Source organism: Oncorhynchus mykiss, chromosome 7 (genome assembly GCF_013265735.2).
Source record: "Oncorhynchus mykiss isolate Arlee chromosome 7, USDA_OmykA_1.1, whole genome shotgun sequence".
NCBI lineage: Eukaryota > Metazoa > Chordata > Actinopteri > Salmoniformes > Salmonidae > Oncorhynchus > Oncorhynchus mykiss.
Window position 1 is genome coordinate 62,022,373 of NC_048571.1, and position 16,594 is coordinate 62,038,966.

Sequence of the window (16,594 nt, forward strand, 5' to 3'; positions counted from 1 at the left end):
ATGTTGGGACAGCTTTATGTAAGCTCTAACAGTTTGTGTGCCACCTTAATAGTGCAATTAATGTTGTGTTGTGTAGTGTCTTTGCTGGCATGCAACTAAAACACATGTCTTATGTTTTCCCCACCAATATTCACATGCTAAAATCGCCACTGATATAGCCTAATTAAACAACTAATTCTAAAACATTAAGAAATATTGAAATTTCACCAATTACAAATTATATGACCCTCCCCTGGACTATATTTTAAAAATACTAAACCCTCCCCTTGACTGAAATTGAAAAAGCATGACCCTCCCCCATTTTCTTCCATGTGACCATTCTGTAAATTTCGATCCGTCCCGAATAATCTCATCATGTAGGTTATATCCGCAATGTATCTGCAAGCTGTGGGCTAGAGCACACTTGCCAATACCAGAGTGGGCACATAAATGCAACCTTTTTTTGTGGCAAAACCATCTGTAGAGTTGAAAATACGATCGAAACCGATTTAACTTGTATTTTTTAATTCGGTACATGGGAATGTAACCAACCACAAAAAAAGCCTTTTATCCGGAACAAGTCAATTTGAAGGAAACACACCTATGGTGAAAAAATGCGCATTTTAGAATATTTTAGAATATATTTTAGAATATTAGCATGAAAATCGTTTGCCAATTGGATGGAAACTTACAAACACCTGTCCTCTATTGCGCACAATAGTGCTGAACCCAGTGATTGCTGCTTGATTTGTAGTCTTTATGGTTTTGTGTCATTGTGTATATGTTGGCCATTGATCATGCCCACTGCAGGGGAGACCAAAACAACTCTGCCCTGCCAAGACTGTAAACATCGTTTAAAAAAAATTATACTCCAATGCACACTGTTGTTCCATGTCGCAAAGAGTGGGGCACAAAGAGAGAGCAACTGCGTAATTTCTCATCACCCTATAGCGCTTTACAATAAATCATTGCAGCTGAAGCCTGAAGGTTACCTATTTATGTAGTAAATCTATTACCTCGTGATTGTTTTGTGTTTACTGGCTTTTGGAAGACTCTGGGTTGTAGAGGATGTGCAAGCGCAGCCCCTTTCATACCGAATGGGTTTAAGCAGCATCCCCCCGGCAGTGCAGCTTCTGGTTGGAGGAGCGCAGCCTCGGCAAAATCAGCCCCTGCAGAACCCCGCTGGAGCGTAGCCCGTCACGCACGGTACAGGCACACAACTCAGCAACCAGGTAGAGAGGAATCGGTGCATTCACATCGTCACATCATACTTGTTGATCCGTTCCGTAAGGGAAGAGCAGGACACTGGTTTGACTTGAGATTTTACAGCACGTGTAACCCCATTTTAAACATGTCTGTTGCGGGGGTGATGTCTCTAAAAACAGCCTCCAATAGGCAGGCGATGAGCGGAGCAACAATTCAGCACAATGTTTTTTTAAGATGTTGAAATGTTTCTTCTTACACTCTCAGGCTAAAAGTAACATATGTAAGTATCATGACTATAATATCTGTCATTATTTTCGTCTTAATCTGTTGCACTTTGACTACCATAATGTTGTAGCTAACCCATCTATAGGCCTATCATGGTTATGATCAGACCATCGATTGCAGGAATTCAAAATGTGATTGGAAATTGTGTAATTTCTTTCGCTTTTGTGAAACATTTTACTTTTTAGAATTACATGCACTTTTAGGAACACTATTTGACTGATCCAAATGTTTTAGCCAAAGCCTAACGAGCAATGCTTCGAATTCTCTTCATTAAAACTCACAAACCACTGGTTAATTATCACACTAATGTCGAGTCTGTTTTGCGCAAATTATTGTAGGTTAAGTAAGGCACATGGAAGTTGCTTGTTGCGCTAAATACATTTCAAAACTTTGGTGTGATTTAAATGGTGTGAAATTTACAAAATATACATAATGTAAAATTTGTTTATGATAACCTTCGTTATTTGCTCAAAGTAAATAGAAAACTTGGTCAAGATAATAATTAGCATTGTTTGCAGAGTAGGCCTAATTTAGTTTTCGCTGAGTCTGAACTCCCCTGCTTATCTGTGTTAGTAGGGCTAATACTGTATCTCTTTAGTGAGATGAGTTCAAGAACACCTTCAAATGTCAGGTCGCAGCTTCCTCGCTCTCGTGAAACCCCGCTCTTTTATGTGGTGCTGAAGTTAAATGATTTCAGCGCCGAAGTTTGGGGACAGCACACAGCGGGGAAATTTGATGGTTTTCTGTATTAACAGTTTTAGGTGTTTTCAGCACTAGACAGCGCTCGCGAGTGGAGCCGATTTAATCATTGGCTTCCCTCACTCTGCTCACTCATCAGCGAGGAAAGCGGCTGTGCATCTTAAAGCTGATTAAATAGTATGTTTGGTTCTCTAATGAATGGATAAACCACCTGACATTGTGTGAGAAACGTTCTCTATCAGGTCTGTAGGTTATCATATTCGATGGTAATTTGATATAGCACTGATGTTCCTCTTTTCCTCTTTTCGCAGCCACGGTAATGGGGGAGAACATACCCTAATGTAGGATCGTGTCTTCTGGACCTGTCTGACCCTATAGTTTTGGACATTATTCAATTTCAAGTTGCCGAACGTCTTGAATGAGAATGAATAAAGGGGGCCCTCGGTCGACCACATCGCTTCCACCGGAGCCGGTGGAAATCATCCGTAGTAAGTCGCACACCCGTCGGGTGACACTCAATGTTGGTGGTCTTCTCCACGAAGTTCTATGGAGAACGCTGGACAGGTTGCCCCGAACAAGGCTGGGCAAGCTACGAGACTGTAACACCCACGAGTCTCTCATGGAGATATGCGATGACTACAGTTTGGATGATAATGAGTATTTTTTCGACAGACACCCTGGGGCTTTCACGTCCATTCTGAATTTCTCCCGCACGGGAAAGTTGCACATGATGGAGGAGATGTGTGCTCTGTCTTTCAGTCAGGAGCTGGACTACTGGGGTATAGATGAGATCTACCTGGAGTCCTGCTGCCAGGCCAGGTACCACCAGAAGAAGGAACAGATGAATGAGGAGCTCAAACGAGAGGCTGAGTCTATGAAGACCAGGGAAGGCGAGGATTTTGATACCACATGTTGTTTTGAGAAGCAAAAGAAACTTTGGGATCTCCTGGAGAAGCCTAGTTCATCGTTAGCTGCTAAGGTAAGCACTAAGACAGGTAGGCTATCTCTTCAAGTTTATCTGAACGTTTTCCTGCATGGGCTTATAGCCCTGCCATGCATTGCGTGTCATCTCACTTTAAGTGGATCAGCAATGAATAAGCAAATGTAACTTGACCTAGGTCCTCCTAGGTAACATTATTGGTGGCTTACTGCCAGTCTACACAATTCAATTTAGTAATTTGTATTACATTCAACAAGTAATAAAAAGGTGCCACATTTTGTTGACAAATTATTTACTTATTACATTGTTAATCTTTCAACAATGCCATGGCCTGTCCTTGAGGGTGAGAGTTGTTCTGAAGAGGAAAGTCATAACTAACAAATATTGACTTTGATTTATTTATTTAATCAACATAAGCCTTCAAGCAATACGAACAGTGTTGCATTGAATACTTTAAGTTTCTATACTTGTAAGTGCTACAGTAGGACTCGTACTATGAGTGTGTTTGTGAGGTAGCATGTCATTGCAGGTTGACTTCATGAGGTTGACATAAATAAAGCCTTTTGTGGCCTCTGATGCATGGGTGGCTCCCATCACCTCGGAGCCACCTCTCAATACCAATTGAACAGAGCATTAGGTCCATCATGACAGACTGATCTGATGTTATGCATATAGCTGATGTTGCCCTCATATTTAAAACTTAGAATACTGATTTTTGTCTGGAGACAAGTGGGCAGTAGCCAACTGGGAAGTGGGAAGCACAGGTACAAGGACCAGTTGGTGATCAGTGTGTGATTGAATGCATGTAGTTCTAATGATCTTGTCTAATGATCTGAAACTCTGTCAGTTTCAGACTCCAACGGTCTCTTTGATTTCAAACCCAGTGTGATTCTTATAAAGGTCTCTTGAACTGAAGAGGCAACCTGTTTCAGGATGTTAGTTCATATTTTTATTGGCAAATTGAAAGAGGAAGGAGTGCGAAATATATCTTACTAGAGATATGCATCTCAGGGGACAGGAGAAAATCGATGCATGATTCAAAACCAATACATAAATGTAACTCTTCAACTGATTATCGTCAGTTTAATCGAGAATACAAACTTATTCTTGTTTTTGGATGTCATAATGAATGTAATGTATGTAGTTGGGAAATTATTCCTGGTAAAATGATCCATAATGAAATTTATCGGCTCATAGCTCACGCTGCAGCCGTAAAGCAAAGCAACACATTCACTGGGCTGGACCAATGGACACAGTCGTGTTATGATAACTACTGTTTTATTATATCAATATTCAGTTTACATTAATAATAATAATACAATAACATGTTCTGAACACAACAACTGTAAATAGTAATAATTTGGAAAGTGGGAATCAATATTGTACAGGTATCATTATATAGCTGGCATGGCAAATGTGAGTGTTGCTTTGTTTTTCTATACCTTTTTCCACTTACTTGTAACCAATGCAGCATTAACTTTTTATGAAGACGTTGTAGAGTTTATGGATCATTCCCTTCCTGATTTGTACTGGCAATGAACTTGGCCTGCTCTGCCTACTGTGTATTAGATGTTATTTTAGTTTCTGAGAAGACCCTCCCAAGGGACTTATACACACATACAATAGGGCTGAAAAAAGAAGCTAAGGGCCATGTCCTCTGTCAGGTATTTGCCCAGCCTGGTCTCATAGACTAGACATAACATGGTAAATGTACATCTGGAAAGTAGGGTGGTTGGTGGGGTTGATGGGTAAGCGTATAACGCAAATGTCCATCAACCCAAAGGTTGCGTGTTTGAATCTCATCACAGACAACTTCAGCATTTTAGCTTCTCAGCAACTTTGCAACTACTTACTACTGTTTATCTACGTTGCAACTACTTAGCACGTTTCCCTAACCTCAACACTTTAATCTAACTCTTAACCCTAACCTTAACTAACCCCTAGCCTAGCTAATGTTAGCCACCTAGCTAACATTAGCCACAGCAAATTGGAATTCGTAACGTATCAGTCGTTTTGCATATTGTACAAATTGCAATTTGTAACATACAGTGCCTTGCGAAAGTATTCGGCCCCCTTGAACTTTGCGACCTTTTGCCACATTTCAGGCTTCAAACATAAAGATATAAAACTGTATTTTTTTTGTGAAGAATCAACAACAAGTGGGACACAATCATGAAGTGGAACGACATTTATTGGATATTTCAAACTTTTTTAACAAATCAAAAACTGAAAAATTGGGCGTGCAAAATTATTCAGCCCCCTTAAGTTAATACTTTGTAGCGCCACCTTTTGCTGCGATTACAGCTGTAAGTCGCTTGGGGTATGTCTCTATCAGTTTTGCACATCGAGAGACTGACATTTTTTCCCATTCCTCCTTGCAAAACAGCTCGAGCTCAGTGAGGTTGGATGGAGAGCATTTGTGAACAGCAGTTTTCAGTTCTTTCCACACATTCTCGATTGGATTCAGGTCTGGACTTTGACTTGGCCATTCTAACACCTGGATATGTTTATTTTTGAACCATTCCATTGTAGATTTTGCTTTATGTTTTGGATCATTGTCTTGTTGGAAGACAAATCTCTGTCCCAGTCTCAGGTCTTTTGCAGACTCCATCAGGTTTCTTCCAGAATGGTCCTGTATTTGGCTCCATCCATCTTCCCATCAATTTTAACCATCTTCCCTGTCCCTGCTGAAGAAAAGCAGGCCCAAGCCAGGATGCTGCCACCACCATGTTTGACAGTGGGGATGGTGTGTTCAGCTGTGTTGCTTTTACGCCAAACATAACGTTTTGCATTGTTGCCAAAAAGTTCAATTTTGGTTTCATCTGATCAGAGCACCTTCTTCCACATGTTTGGTGTGTCTCCCAGGTGGCTTGTGGCAAACTTTAAACAACACTTTTTATGGATATCTTTAAGAAATGGCTTCATTTTCCACTCTTCCATAAAGGCCAGATTTGTGCAATATACGACTGATTGTTGTCCTATGGACAGAGTCTCCCACCTCAGCTGTAGATCTCTGCAGTTCATCCAGAGTGATCATGGGCCTCTTGGCTGCATCTCTGATCAGTCTTCTCCTTGTATGAGTTGAAAGTTTAGAGGGACGGCCAGGTCTTGGTAGATTTGCAGTGGTCTGATACTCCTTCCATTTCAATATTATCGCTTGCACAGTGCTCCTTGGGATGTTTAAAGCTTGGGAAATATTTTTGTATCCAAATCCGGCTTTAAACTTCTTCACAACAGTATCTCGGACCTGCCTGGTGTGTTCCTTGTTCTTCATGATGCTCTCTGCGCTTTTAACGGACCTCTGAGACTATCACAGTGCAGGTGCATTTATACGGAGACTTGATTACACACAGGTGGATTGTATTTATCATCATTAGTAATTTAGGTCAACATTGTATCATTCAGAGATCCTCACTTGAACTTCTGGAGAGAGTTTGCTGCACTGAAAGTAAAGGGGCTGAATAATTTTGCACGCCCAATTTTTCAGTTTTTGATTTGTTAAAAAAGTTTGAAATATCCAATAAATGTCGTTCCACTTCATGATTGTGTCCCACTTGTTGTTGATTCTTCACACAAAAAATACAGTTTTATATCTTTATGTATGAAGCCTGAAATGTGGCAAAAGGTCGCAAAGTTCAAGGGGGCCGAATACTTTCGCAAGGCACTGTACACTACATGACAGACCTTTATTACTCCACCACCAAACTTTACAATTGGCACTATGCATTGGGGCAGGTAGCGTTCTCCTGGCATCCGCCAAATCCAGATTTGTCTGTCGGACTGCCAGATGGTGAAGCGTGATTCATCACTCCAGAGTCCAATGGTGGCGAACTTTACACCACTCCAGTCGATGCTTGGCATTGCGCATGGTGATCTTAGGCTTGTGTGCGACTGCTCGGCCATGGAAACCCATTTCATGAAGCTCCCGATGAACAGTTCTTGTGCTGACGTTACTTCCAGAGCCAGTTTGGACCCCTGCCCTAGCAGATCTATTCAACTTGTCTTTACCGACTTGTGAAATACCCTTTGTGTGTAAATGTGCCTGAGTGAACCCTCTTTCTTAAAGCTGAAACCTCCTTAGACTCAAATAACTATAGTCCTATATCAGTAATATGTTGAATTGCAATAATCTTTGAGAAATTCATTCATTCCCAAATGTGTCAGTACCTAGATAGATTTAATTTAATTTCACCCTTTCAATCTGGATTTAGACCCAAACATTATACCACTACAGCATTAGTGAAACTTACTAATGATATACATTCTTCATCTGACCAAGGCAAACTAACTAGTACCATCTTTTTTGATTTATCAAAAGGATCATTCTATCTTACTAGCAAAACTTCAAAACATTGGTTTCACTAACATATCACTAAACTGGTTCCATGCATATCTTAGCAATAGAAAACAATGTTTCCATAGAAGGACACAAATCACATCTTCTTGGACTCAGTAAAGAAGTACCTCAAGGTTCAGTATTGCCCCGCCCCTTCTTTTCTCTATAATCAGAAATCAATTGCCTCTAATTTGTCAGAATACACATAATCCCTTATATGCTGATGATAGTGCTCTATATATCAGGTTCAAATATTTGTAGATACAAGCAACTCTCCATGATGATTTTAACACTTTGCAAAAATAGTTTCTAGCAAATAATTTTGTTTTAAAATCAAACAAAGTCCTATATCATGCAGTAGCGATGCATGGGTAAAATCACTGGGGAAGCCAAGCCAGGGGGAAAAAAGCCATATTACAACCAATATGTTGTGATAATTGTGTTGTTTGCTCTATAACCTCTTAGTTCACATGCCTTAACACAGTGATACATAGGTCTAAGGCCGAGACAATAAGAAGACACAGTGGCAGAATACCACACCTTTGTTTCATCACAAAACCGTAGAGCAACATATGTCTGGTGTCAGAGTCCACAAAGCATATTGCATGTAAAAAAAACATTTACCTTACTTACTGCAGGGTCAATCAAATTAATATTACCGACATTTTCGGGCTACTAAGCAACTATTGATTTAGAACACTGGAGAGTTATCGCAAGTCACAAAGAAAACAGGAGCTGCCTCCACTATTCCAGCACCATTTCAACTTCAACATTTCAACATCATCTAATCACCTATGCAACGTCTAATACAGTAACAACTAAAAGATACCAAAAACAATTTAGTCCAATCAAAGTAAGTTAAATATAAATTCGAATCAAATTTGATTTGTCACGTGCCGAATACAACCGTGAAATGCTTACTTATGAGCCCTTAACCAACAATGCAGAGCTTTAAAAAAGTAAGTTAAAAAAAAGTACTAAATAAACTAAAGGAAAAATAGCAACACAATAACATAACACTAACAAGGATAAATACAAGGGGTACTGGTACTGAGTCAATGTGCAGGGGTAGGGGTTAGTTGAGGTAATTGAGGTAAAATGTATATGTACGTAGAGGTAAAGTGACTAATACTAGTAGTAATAATACTAGGTAATACACAGAGAGTAGCAGCAGCATATGTGACGAGTGTGAAGGAATGTGAATGTGTGTGTGTGTGTGTGTGTGTGTGTGTGTGTGCTATCAAATGCATGTGTGTGGGTGTTTTGTGCGTGTGTGTGTGTGTGTGTGTGGTTAGAGTCCAGTGAGTGTACATCGAGCTTGTGCAAGAGTCAGTGCAAAACATGATCCTTTTGGTCCCAGACTTCGGTAATGCTTGCGGTGCGGTATCAGAGAGAACAGTCTATGACTTGGGTGCCTGGAGTCTTTGACAATTTTTATGGCCTTCCTCTTACACCGACTAATATAGAGGTCCTGGATGGCATAAAGCTCGGCCCCAGTGATGTACTGTAGAGCATTGCAGTCGGATGCCATGTGGCTGTCCATGTTACTGATTTGTGTAAGTGTGTGTAAGTAGAAAGAACACATTGACTCACCCTATTTGTAGAAAAACACCAGTGCCATCCTCTCATCCTTTCATGTTGTCGAAATGGTCAATGACTCTATCATACAGTACACACTTTTAGTTTTTGATGTCCTAGGCTACTTGGCTCAAATGCTTGCTCGCTAGCCAAACTTCGTTTCATGGGCAACGGTTAGCCAGCTATTTAACATTAGCCTACTACATCTAGCTACATACTGTATGGAACTTTCATCCTCTCAGGCCAGAGGTACAATGTATGAATTTATGGTTGGATCAGAATCTTCCTTATAATCATTGGCCAGTACTTAGAATTAAGTAAAACCACAAGTCCAAATCACTATCTCCATCCATGGCTAATTTAGCAAAGGGACAATTTTGGCCAGCTAGCTAGCCACCGGAGGACAACAACACAATGAGATGCACAGCGAGTTTCTGGCAATTACCTATGCTCTCGATGTGATGTGATTGGAGTGAAGCCAAATCCAAACTGGCTTCCCCTTAAACTTTTTTCGGTGCGCCAGGACCATTCACAGTTGAGCTCACTCAGTTTAGCTCCATGCTGATTGGCTATTATTGCAGATTTGTTTTATCAAGGGAGGCCAAATGCTCGACCAGATAGCATCAGCTGGATGGGCTACACATACAGAGACAGAGGGGCACTATTTCGCTCACTTGAATGCTCTCTCTGGTGAGATACATTCAGCCTCTTCCGAATTGAAGGAAAATTATGAAACACAGAGAGACGAAAGATAAATAGATATTTTTATTATTATTATTTTTCAATTATTTGGCATTCATGAATACACGCCACTGATTTCATGCTCTTCGGTTCACGGCAAAGAATAAACTCCACAGCTGGCAATTTCAAAATTCATGCAAGTGATGGAACAATGCTTGAAAGTGTTGATTGTTTGAAACATCTGGGTTTGAGGAAAGATTGGGAATTATCTTTTGGAAAGCATATTATATTAGAAAAACAATTAACTATAAGCTTGGGTTACTATACAAATCTAAGAATTGTTTTACTGTATCCATTAGAAAGACCTTAGTAACCCAACTGCTGCTTCCTATCCTAGACGATGGTGACATCATCTATTAAAACACAACCAAGACCTTACTTTATGAATGAGATGTCATTTATAACCATCTTTGCAGATGAAGTATTGGATGCCATTGTAAGACACATCATTGTACAATGTATGAATCACTAAATTGATTTATACATTTTAAATGTATGAACTTTAAATTCCCTGTATATATTAAGGAACACCTAACTTTACAAGACTCAAACTACTCCTGTCAACGACAGCAGCAATTATAAATTCCAAGGCTGCATCAGGATGTTGGAGTAAGGTCTTTCAGACACCAAGGCCCAACTGACTGGAATAATTTACCTGTCGAGATCAGGGAATTAAAATCACAAAAAAAGCCCTTTTTCGAACATTAAGAACAAATTGTTTGTGTTTTTAACAAACGGAAACATCACCACGTGAATATGTATGTACAGTACCTTCAGAAAGTATTCACACCCCTTGACTTTAAAAAAAGTGTTATATAGTCTGAATATAAAATGGTTTAAATTGAGATGTGTCACTGGCCTACACACAATACCCCATAATGTCAGAGTGTAATTTTGTCTGTAAAATTTAACCCCTTTATTATGGCAAGCCTAAATACGTTCAGGAGCAAAAATGTGCTTAACAAGTCACATAACAAGTTGCATGGACTCTGTGTGCAGTAATAGTGTTTAACCATTTTTGAATGACTACCTCATCTCTGTACCCCACACATACAATTATATGTAAAGTGCCACAGTTGAGCAGTGAATTTCAAACACAGATTCAACTACAAAGACCAGGGAGGTTTTCCAATAACTCACAAATTATGTCACATATTGGGAGATGGGTAAAAAAAAAACATTAAATATCCCTTTGAGCATGGTGAAGTTATTAATTACACTTTGGATGGTGTATCAATATACCCAGTCACTACAAAGATACAGGCTTCCTTCCTAACTCAGTTACCAGAGAGTAAGGACACCGCTCAGGGATTTCACCATGAGGCCAATGGTGACTTTAAAACAGTTACAGCTTAATGGCTGTGATAGGAGAAAACATTGTGGATGGATCAAAAACATTGTAGTTACCCTACAATACTAAACTAAATGACAGAGTGAAAAGATGGATGCCTGTACATAGTACAAATATTCCAAAACATTCATCCTGTTTGCAATAAGGCAATAAAGTAAAACTGTAAAAAAAAGTTGGCAAAGAAATTAACTTTATTTGCAGAATACAAAGGCTTATGTTCGGGGTAAATCCAACACAACACATCACTGAACACCACTCTTCATATTTTCAAGCATGGTGGTGGCTGCATCATTTTATGGGTATGCTTGTCATCTGCAAGGACTAGGGATGTTTTTTAGGATAAAAAGAAACGGAATGAGGTAAGCACAGACAAAATCCGAAAGGAAAACCTGTTTCAGTCTGCTTTCCAACACACACCGGGAGACAAATGACCCTTATATCAGGACAATAACCTAAAACACAAGGCCAAATATGAACTGGAGTTGCTTACCAAGACAACGTTGAATGTACCTGAGTGATCTAATTACAGTTTTGTCTTAAATTGTCTTGAAAAACTATGTCAAGACTTGGAAATATCTGTCTACCAATGATCAACAGCCAACTTGACAGAGCTTGAATAATTTTAAAAATAATAATGTGCAAATATTGTAAACTCCAGGTGTGCAAAGCTCTACCCAGAAACTATGGCAGTTTGGACCCAGAATGGGACTTGAGCTATGAAAAAGGATGCTGTGTTTTTGCCCAGCCAGTACTGACTCTGTAGGACTAATTACATAACAGCCTCCTCTCCCTTCAGCTGCAGACAGCCTGCCTCACGTCACAATCATTTAGCAGATGCTCATATCCAGAGTGTCTAGGGTTAAGGGCCTTGCTCAAGGGCACAACAACACGTTTTTCACCTGGTCGGTTCATGGATTTGAACCAGCAACATGTCTCAGCATGTTTCTGCTTCTGCAGTTCACGCTCTAGTGCATAAGAACCTTGGCTATGCAATAAGACAGGCTTACGGTGTATCAGATGGTTGTAACCTGTACATCTTACCTTACATTAGAACCCCTGACCTGCTCACATCTGATCATAAACCTCACTTTGACACGATATTGCTTCATGGTGAGCAGCCAACTAGTGAGTGAGGAGTTAACTGAGCATCCGTCTGGGCTGAGGTTGACAGCTCTATGTGCCCTGTCAGGGTGAAGCCATCAACAGTGTTCTACAGCTCCCGCCAGGTCCCATATATTTTCATCCAGTATGGGCTGACAAACTAATTGTTTTAAGCCGGGGAAGGAAATCAATGACAATTGCATTAAGATAAAAGGTAAGTCGGGTTGGGTGAGGACAGTACACACCCTGGACAGGCAGGCAGGGGAGAGAGAAGCTGAGCGGCAGAGTAGCGTGTGTGGACCACTGGACCGCTGGCCGAGGAGATTTCTTTCTCCACAGGAGGGGGTGTGGCTTCACATGCTAACTTCCAGGCCAACCTGTCTCTCTCTCACATTGAGCCCAGCATGACTTGAGGATGGATGGTCACACTAGAAGAGCAGTACAGTAGCAAGGTGGGGTTTATGTTATTTAAGTGATTGTCGCAGTAGCTTTATGACTACTAGGACCTAAGATTAGACTAGGGATGGATGGTTTTGAATGTGTGTGTGTGTGTTTACTGTGTGCTGAGAGGATGTGTGAGAGACTGTCCTATGAAGTGTGTTGAAGGGGATGTTTTTGAGAGGTCGATGGTGTCTGGTAGTCTTGCTGTGCTTTCTGAATGCCTATAAATCCATGGCACACAACCTTTCTGTTGCCTGGCTGATTCAATCACCATATATCTCTTACCAGCCTGACGCAGGGGGGCGCTTGGCACACCGACAGACAGACAGAGATCACTGAGGGCCATGCTCTATTCCCCAAGCTCTCTCTATCTCACCCCTTTCTCCTCTTCACTCTCCATCACTCGTTTCTTTCCTCTCTCTTTAAACGCTTACTCTTGTCTCTCTTGCCGTCCCTGTTTCTCATTCTCTCTTCTCTGCTCTGATTATTCAGATCAGAATAAGTTCATCAGCATTTCAGCATTCTTTAGCAGAGATAACGATATAACATATCAACTATCAACTAACAGAGATGAAAGGATACAATAAATACAATACAGTAATTAATACAAACCCTTACACAGATATGAGGTAAACATACAAACATGCCTAATCATGTAAAATCACCATAACACTGGATCTATTAAGAGAGTCTTCTTCATCAGTCGGTTTGTTTCGCTCCGATGTCGATGTCTTGTTTAATTATTCATGTAATTTCTTATGTCTCACTTTCAGTGCTCTCCCTGTACAGAATGGGGGTACATATTTATAATTCACCTTCTGATGCAGCACCATTCCCCACACTTAAAGCCAAGCCTCCTGCACCTGCGTATGCTTCATAGATGAGGTCTGAGACATGACTTTCATATTGACCCACCATAGCATTTGAGCTTTATTTCTGATGGTTGCCTCTGAGATCATTCCCTTGCAATGTACATGTAAGAACAAGTGTGCATTGATTATTGATGCAGCCTAACCTCGCAAATGTTTTCTCCAGGTAGCAAAGATGGTGTTGGAAGAATTTGAATGAATCTCTTTTCTGACGGCTGAAAGCCAAAGCAAATTAATTTACATATTTTGTCTGCTATTAGAACTGTCCCATATTCCTATAGGAATGTGCAGCCTTGGTGGAAATGCTTTGTGGTTCTCGTAGGTTACTCACATTGTGTCAATGTGCCCCTAAAGCATAGCTTAATCTTTGAGATTCTTAACCTTTCGATTCTGCCTTTTACTGACATATCTTTAACCTGTGTCTTTTTATTGTTTACATTTGAAATCCATGACCACAAGGGCACAGCCTTCAGAGATGCTCCTCTTCACCACGACTTGTACACAAACCAACATTTACATTCTAGATTTTTGACATGTCTTTGATAGCATTTGATCAATGTGTAGCAGCACATGGATGGAGGAGATAGGCCCAAGAAACTAAAAAGCCCTAGCAAAGGAGCCTCTACTTGATGGGGAAATCTCTCCCATCAGTAAGCTGCTGAGAAGGGGATTAAATTGTTTGTGTTGTTGCCAATGTCTGTTCCGCACACCATTTTCAAATCAATTCAAATGTTATTGGTCATACACACATATTTAGCAGATGTTATTGCGGGTGTAGCGGAATGCTTGTGTCCCTAGCTCCAACAGTGCAGTAATATCTTACAATTCACAACAATACACACAAATCTAAAAGTAAAATAATGAGATTAAGAAATATATAAATATTAGGACAAGCCATGTCAGAGTGGCATTGACTAAAATACAGTAGAAAATAATACAGTATATACATATGAAATGACTAAAGCAGTGTGTAACATTATTAAAGTGACTAGTGTTCCATTACTAAAGTAACCAGTGATTCTCCAGGTGATTCTTCTCTAGCCTCTAAGGTGCAGGGTTGAGTAACCGGGTGGTAGCCGGCTAGTGATGGCTATTTAACAGTCTGATGGCCTTGAGATAGAAGCGTTTTTTCAGTCTCTCGGTCCCAGCTTTGATGCACCTGTACTGACCTCGCCTTCTGGATGATAGCGGAGTGAACAGGCCGTGGCTCGGGTGTTGATGGCCTTTGATATTTTTGGCCTTCCTGTGACATTGGGTGCTATAGGTGTCCTGGAGGGCAGGCATTGTGCCCCCGGTGATGTGTTTGGCAGACCGCACCACATTCTGGAGAGCACTGCGGTTGCGGGCAGTGCAGTTTCCTGGTTGATTTTTTCAAGTCTTAAAAGACTGCATTTCACTGCAATCACAGAAAACTACTGAGATTGCAAGAAGAGTTTAATTCTAAAACGCTACAGTATATATCCATTTTCTGAAATGTAGGTAAATTAGCTTTTATTATTTAAAGAACTTATGAAAGAAAGGAAAAGGTAAAGGGGGTAGGTACATAGTCAGTTGCTATGCAGATTCACTGGTGTGTTTTTTCACTATTTAATCATGGCATAGGGTTGTTCAATGACAGGCATGTATTTGTTTAAAATCTATCACTTGATGGTTTCGTTTCAGACAAATAATCATATTTTTTTGCCTCCCTCTCAGAGAAATAAGTAGTCCTGCTAGGATTTATACAGTCAAATGAAACAAATAACTTCATTTTTAATAAAGAACTGTACAAATGATCCATTTGTTGACATCAATTTTAAATAATTTAAAATGTTATTGTTTAATACAGTAATATGAGAATTGTAAGTGAACATTTACTATACATTTGACATTTTAGTAATTTAGCAGATTCTCTTTTCCAGAGCGACTTACAGTTAGTGCATTCATGTTTAGATACTGTAGCTAGGTGAAACAACTACATAGTCAAATATGTGACTTGTTTCAGGAAACTAGGCATATGTCGCGCGTCACTACTTCACAGGCGAGCCATTTAAACGGAACCTTTGTTAAATGTTTTATCAAAATGCATTTTGGGGGAGAAATGCCTTCTGGAACATGTGAACTTTCATGTGCCTTATTAACAAACTTGTATGCCATCTGTAAATAAGAATTAATTTGTTAAATTATGAGCTCAGTTGGTTTAGCCATGGAAAAAGACAGGAATTTTCCAGCTAGCCATGATTGGCTTAGATCATGGATGTGCTGGACATGCTGAGAGATGAGTTTGGATTGGTCTGCCATGTAGCACGTTTCTGTTTATAACATGAGCTGGTCAGTATGTGTAGGTAATCCTTAGTAGAACTGGAAAAGTGTTGCTCTCCACTTTCTGGAGGACCAAGTTTTGAAATCAGTGGAATGCACAGAATTAGAGTTTGATAGCAAAGGAGATGGAGAAAATTCTGTTGGAGAGCCATTTGCATTGCTAGTTATAGCCTAATGTTAGCTAGCTAGCTAACATTGCACCTGGTTGGTTAGCTACCTGTAGATTCATGCAGTAGTAACGTTATGAGTTGGGATTATGGTTAATTGTTTAGCTAGCTACATGTCTAAACAGAAGACTCCACTATGCAAGCACCATTTCAATAGAATGTTAATGATGTCACTACGACAACTGTCGATAGACATACAGTACCAAATAGGGCTATCTTCTGTATACCACCCCTACCTTGTCACAACACAACTGATTGGCTCAAACGCATTAAGAAGGAAAACAATTCAAGAAATTAACATTTAACAAGACACACCTGTTAATTTAAATGCATTCCAGGTGACTACCTCATGAAGCTGCTTCTTCCAATTATTGATAAACAAGCACCTGTTAAAAACTTCTTATGGCTGCAATCCCGTTAACGGGAGCGATATGACAACAGCCAGTCAAAGTGTAGGGCGCCAATTTCAAAACATAAAAAATCTCATAATTTAAATTCCTCAAACATACATGTATCTCATACCATTTTAAAGCTATTCTCGTTGTTATTCCCACCACAGTGTCCGATTTCAAATAGGATTTACGGGAAAGCACCACAAAC

At 40.0% G+C, this 16,594-nt stretch overlaps 1 protein-coding gene across 1 annotated transcript in view; it reads left to right on the forward strand.

The window, feature by feature from the left end:
* The first annotated feature begins 2,486 nt into the window (after nt 1–2,486).
* LOC110528168 (potassium voltage-gated channel subfamily B member 1-like) overlaps nt 2,487–16,594 on the forward strand; it is a 110,727-nt gene continuing 96,619 nt past the window's right edge. Inside the window, exon 1 of the mRNA XM_021609995.2 lies at nt 2,487–3,148. Coding sequence (XP_021465670.1) covers nt 2,588–3,148 — 561 coding nt within the window. The 5' untranslated portion in view covers nt 2,487–2,587. The remainder of the gene's footprint in view (nt 3,149–16,594) is intronic.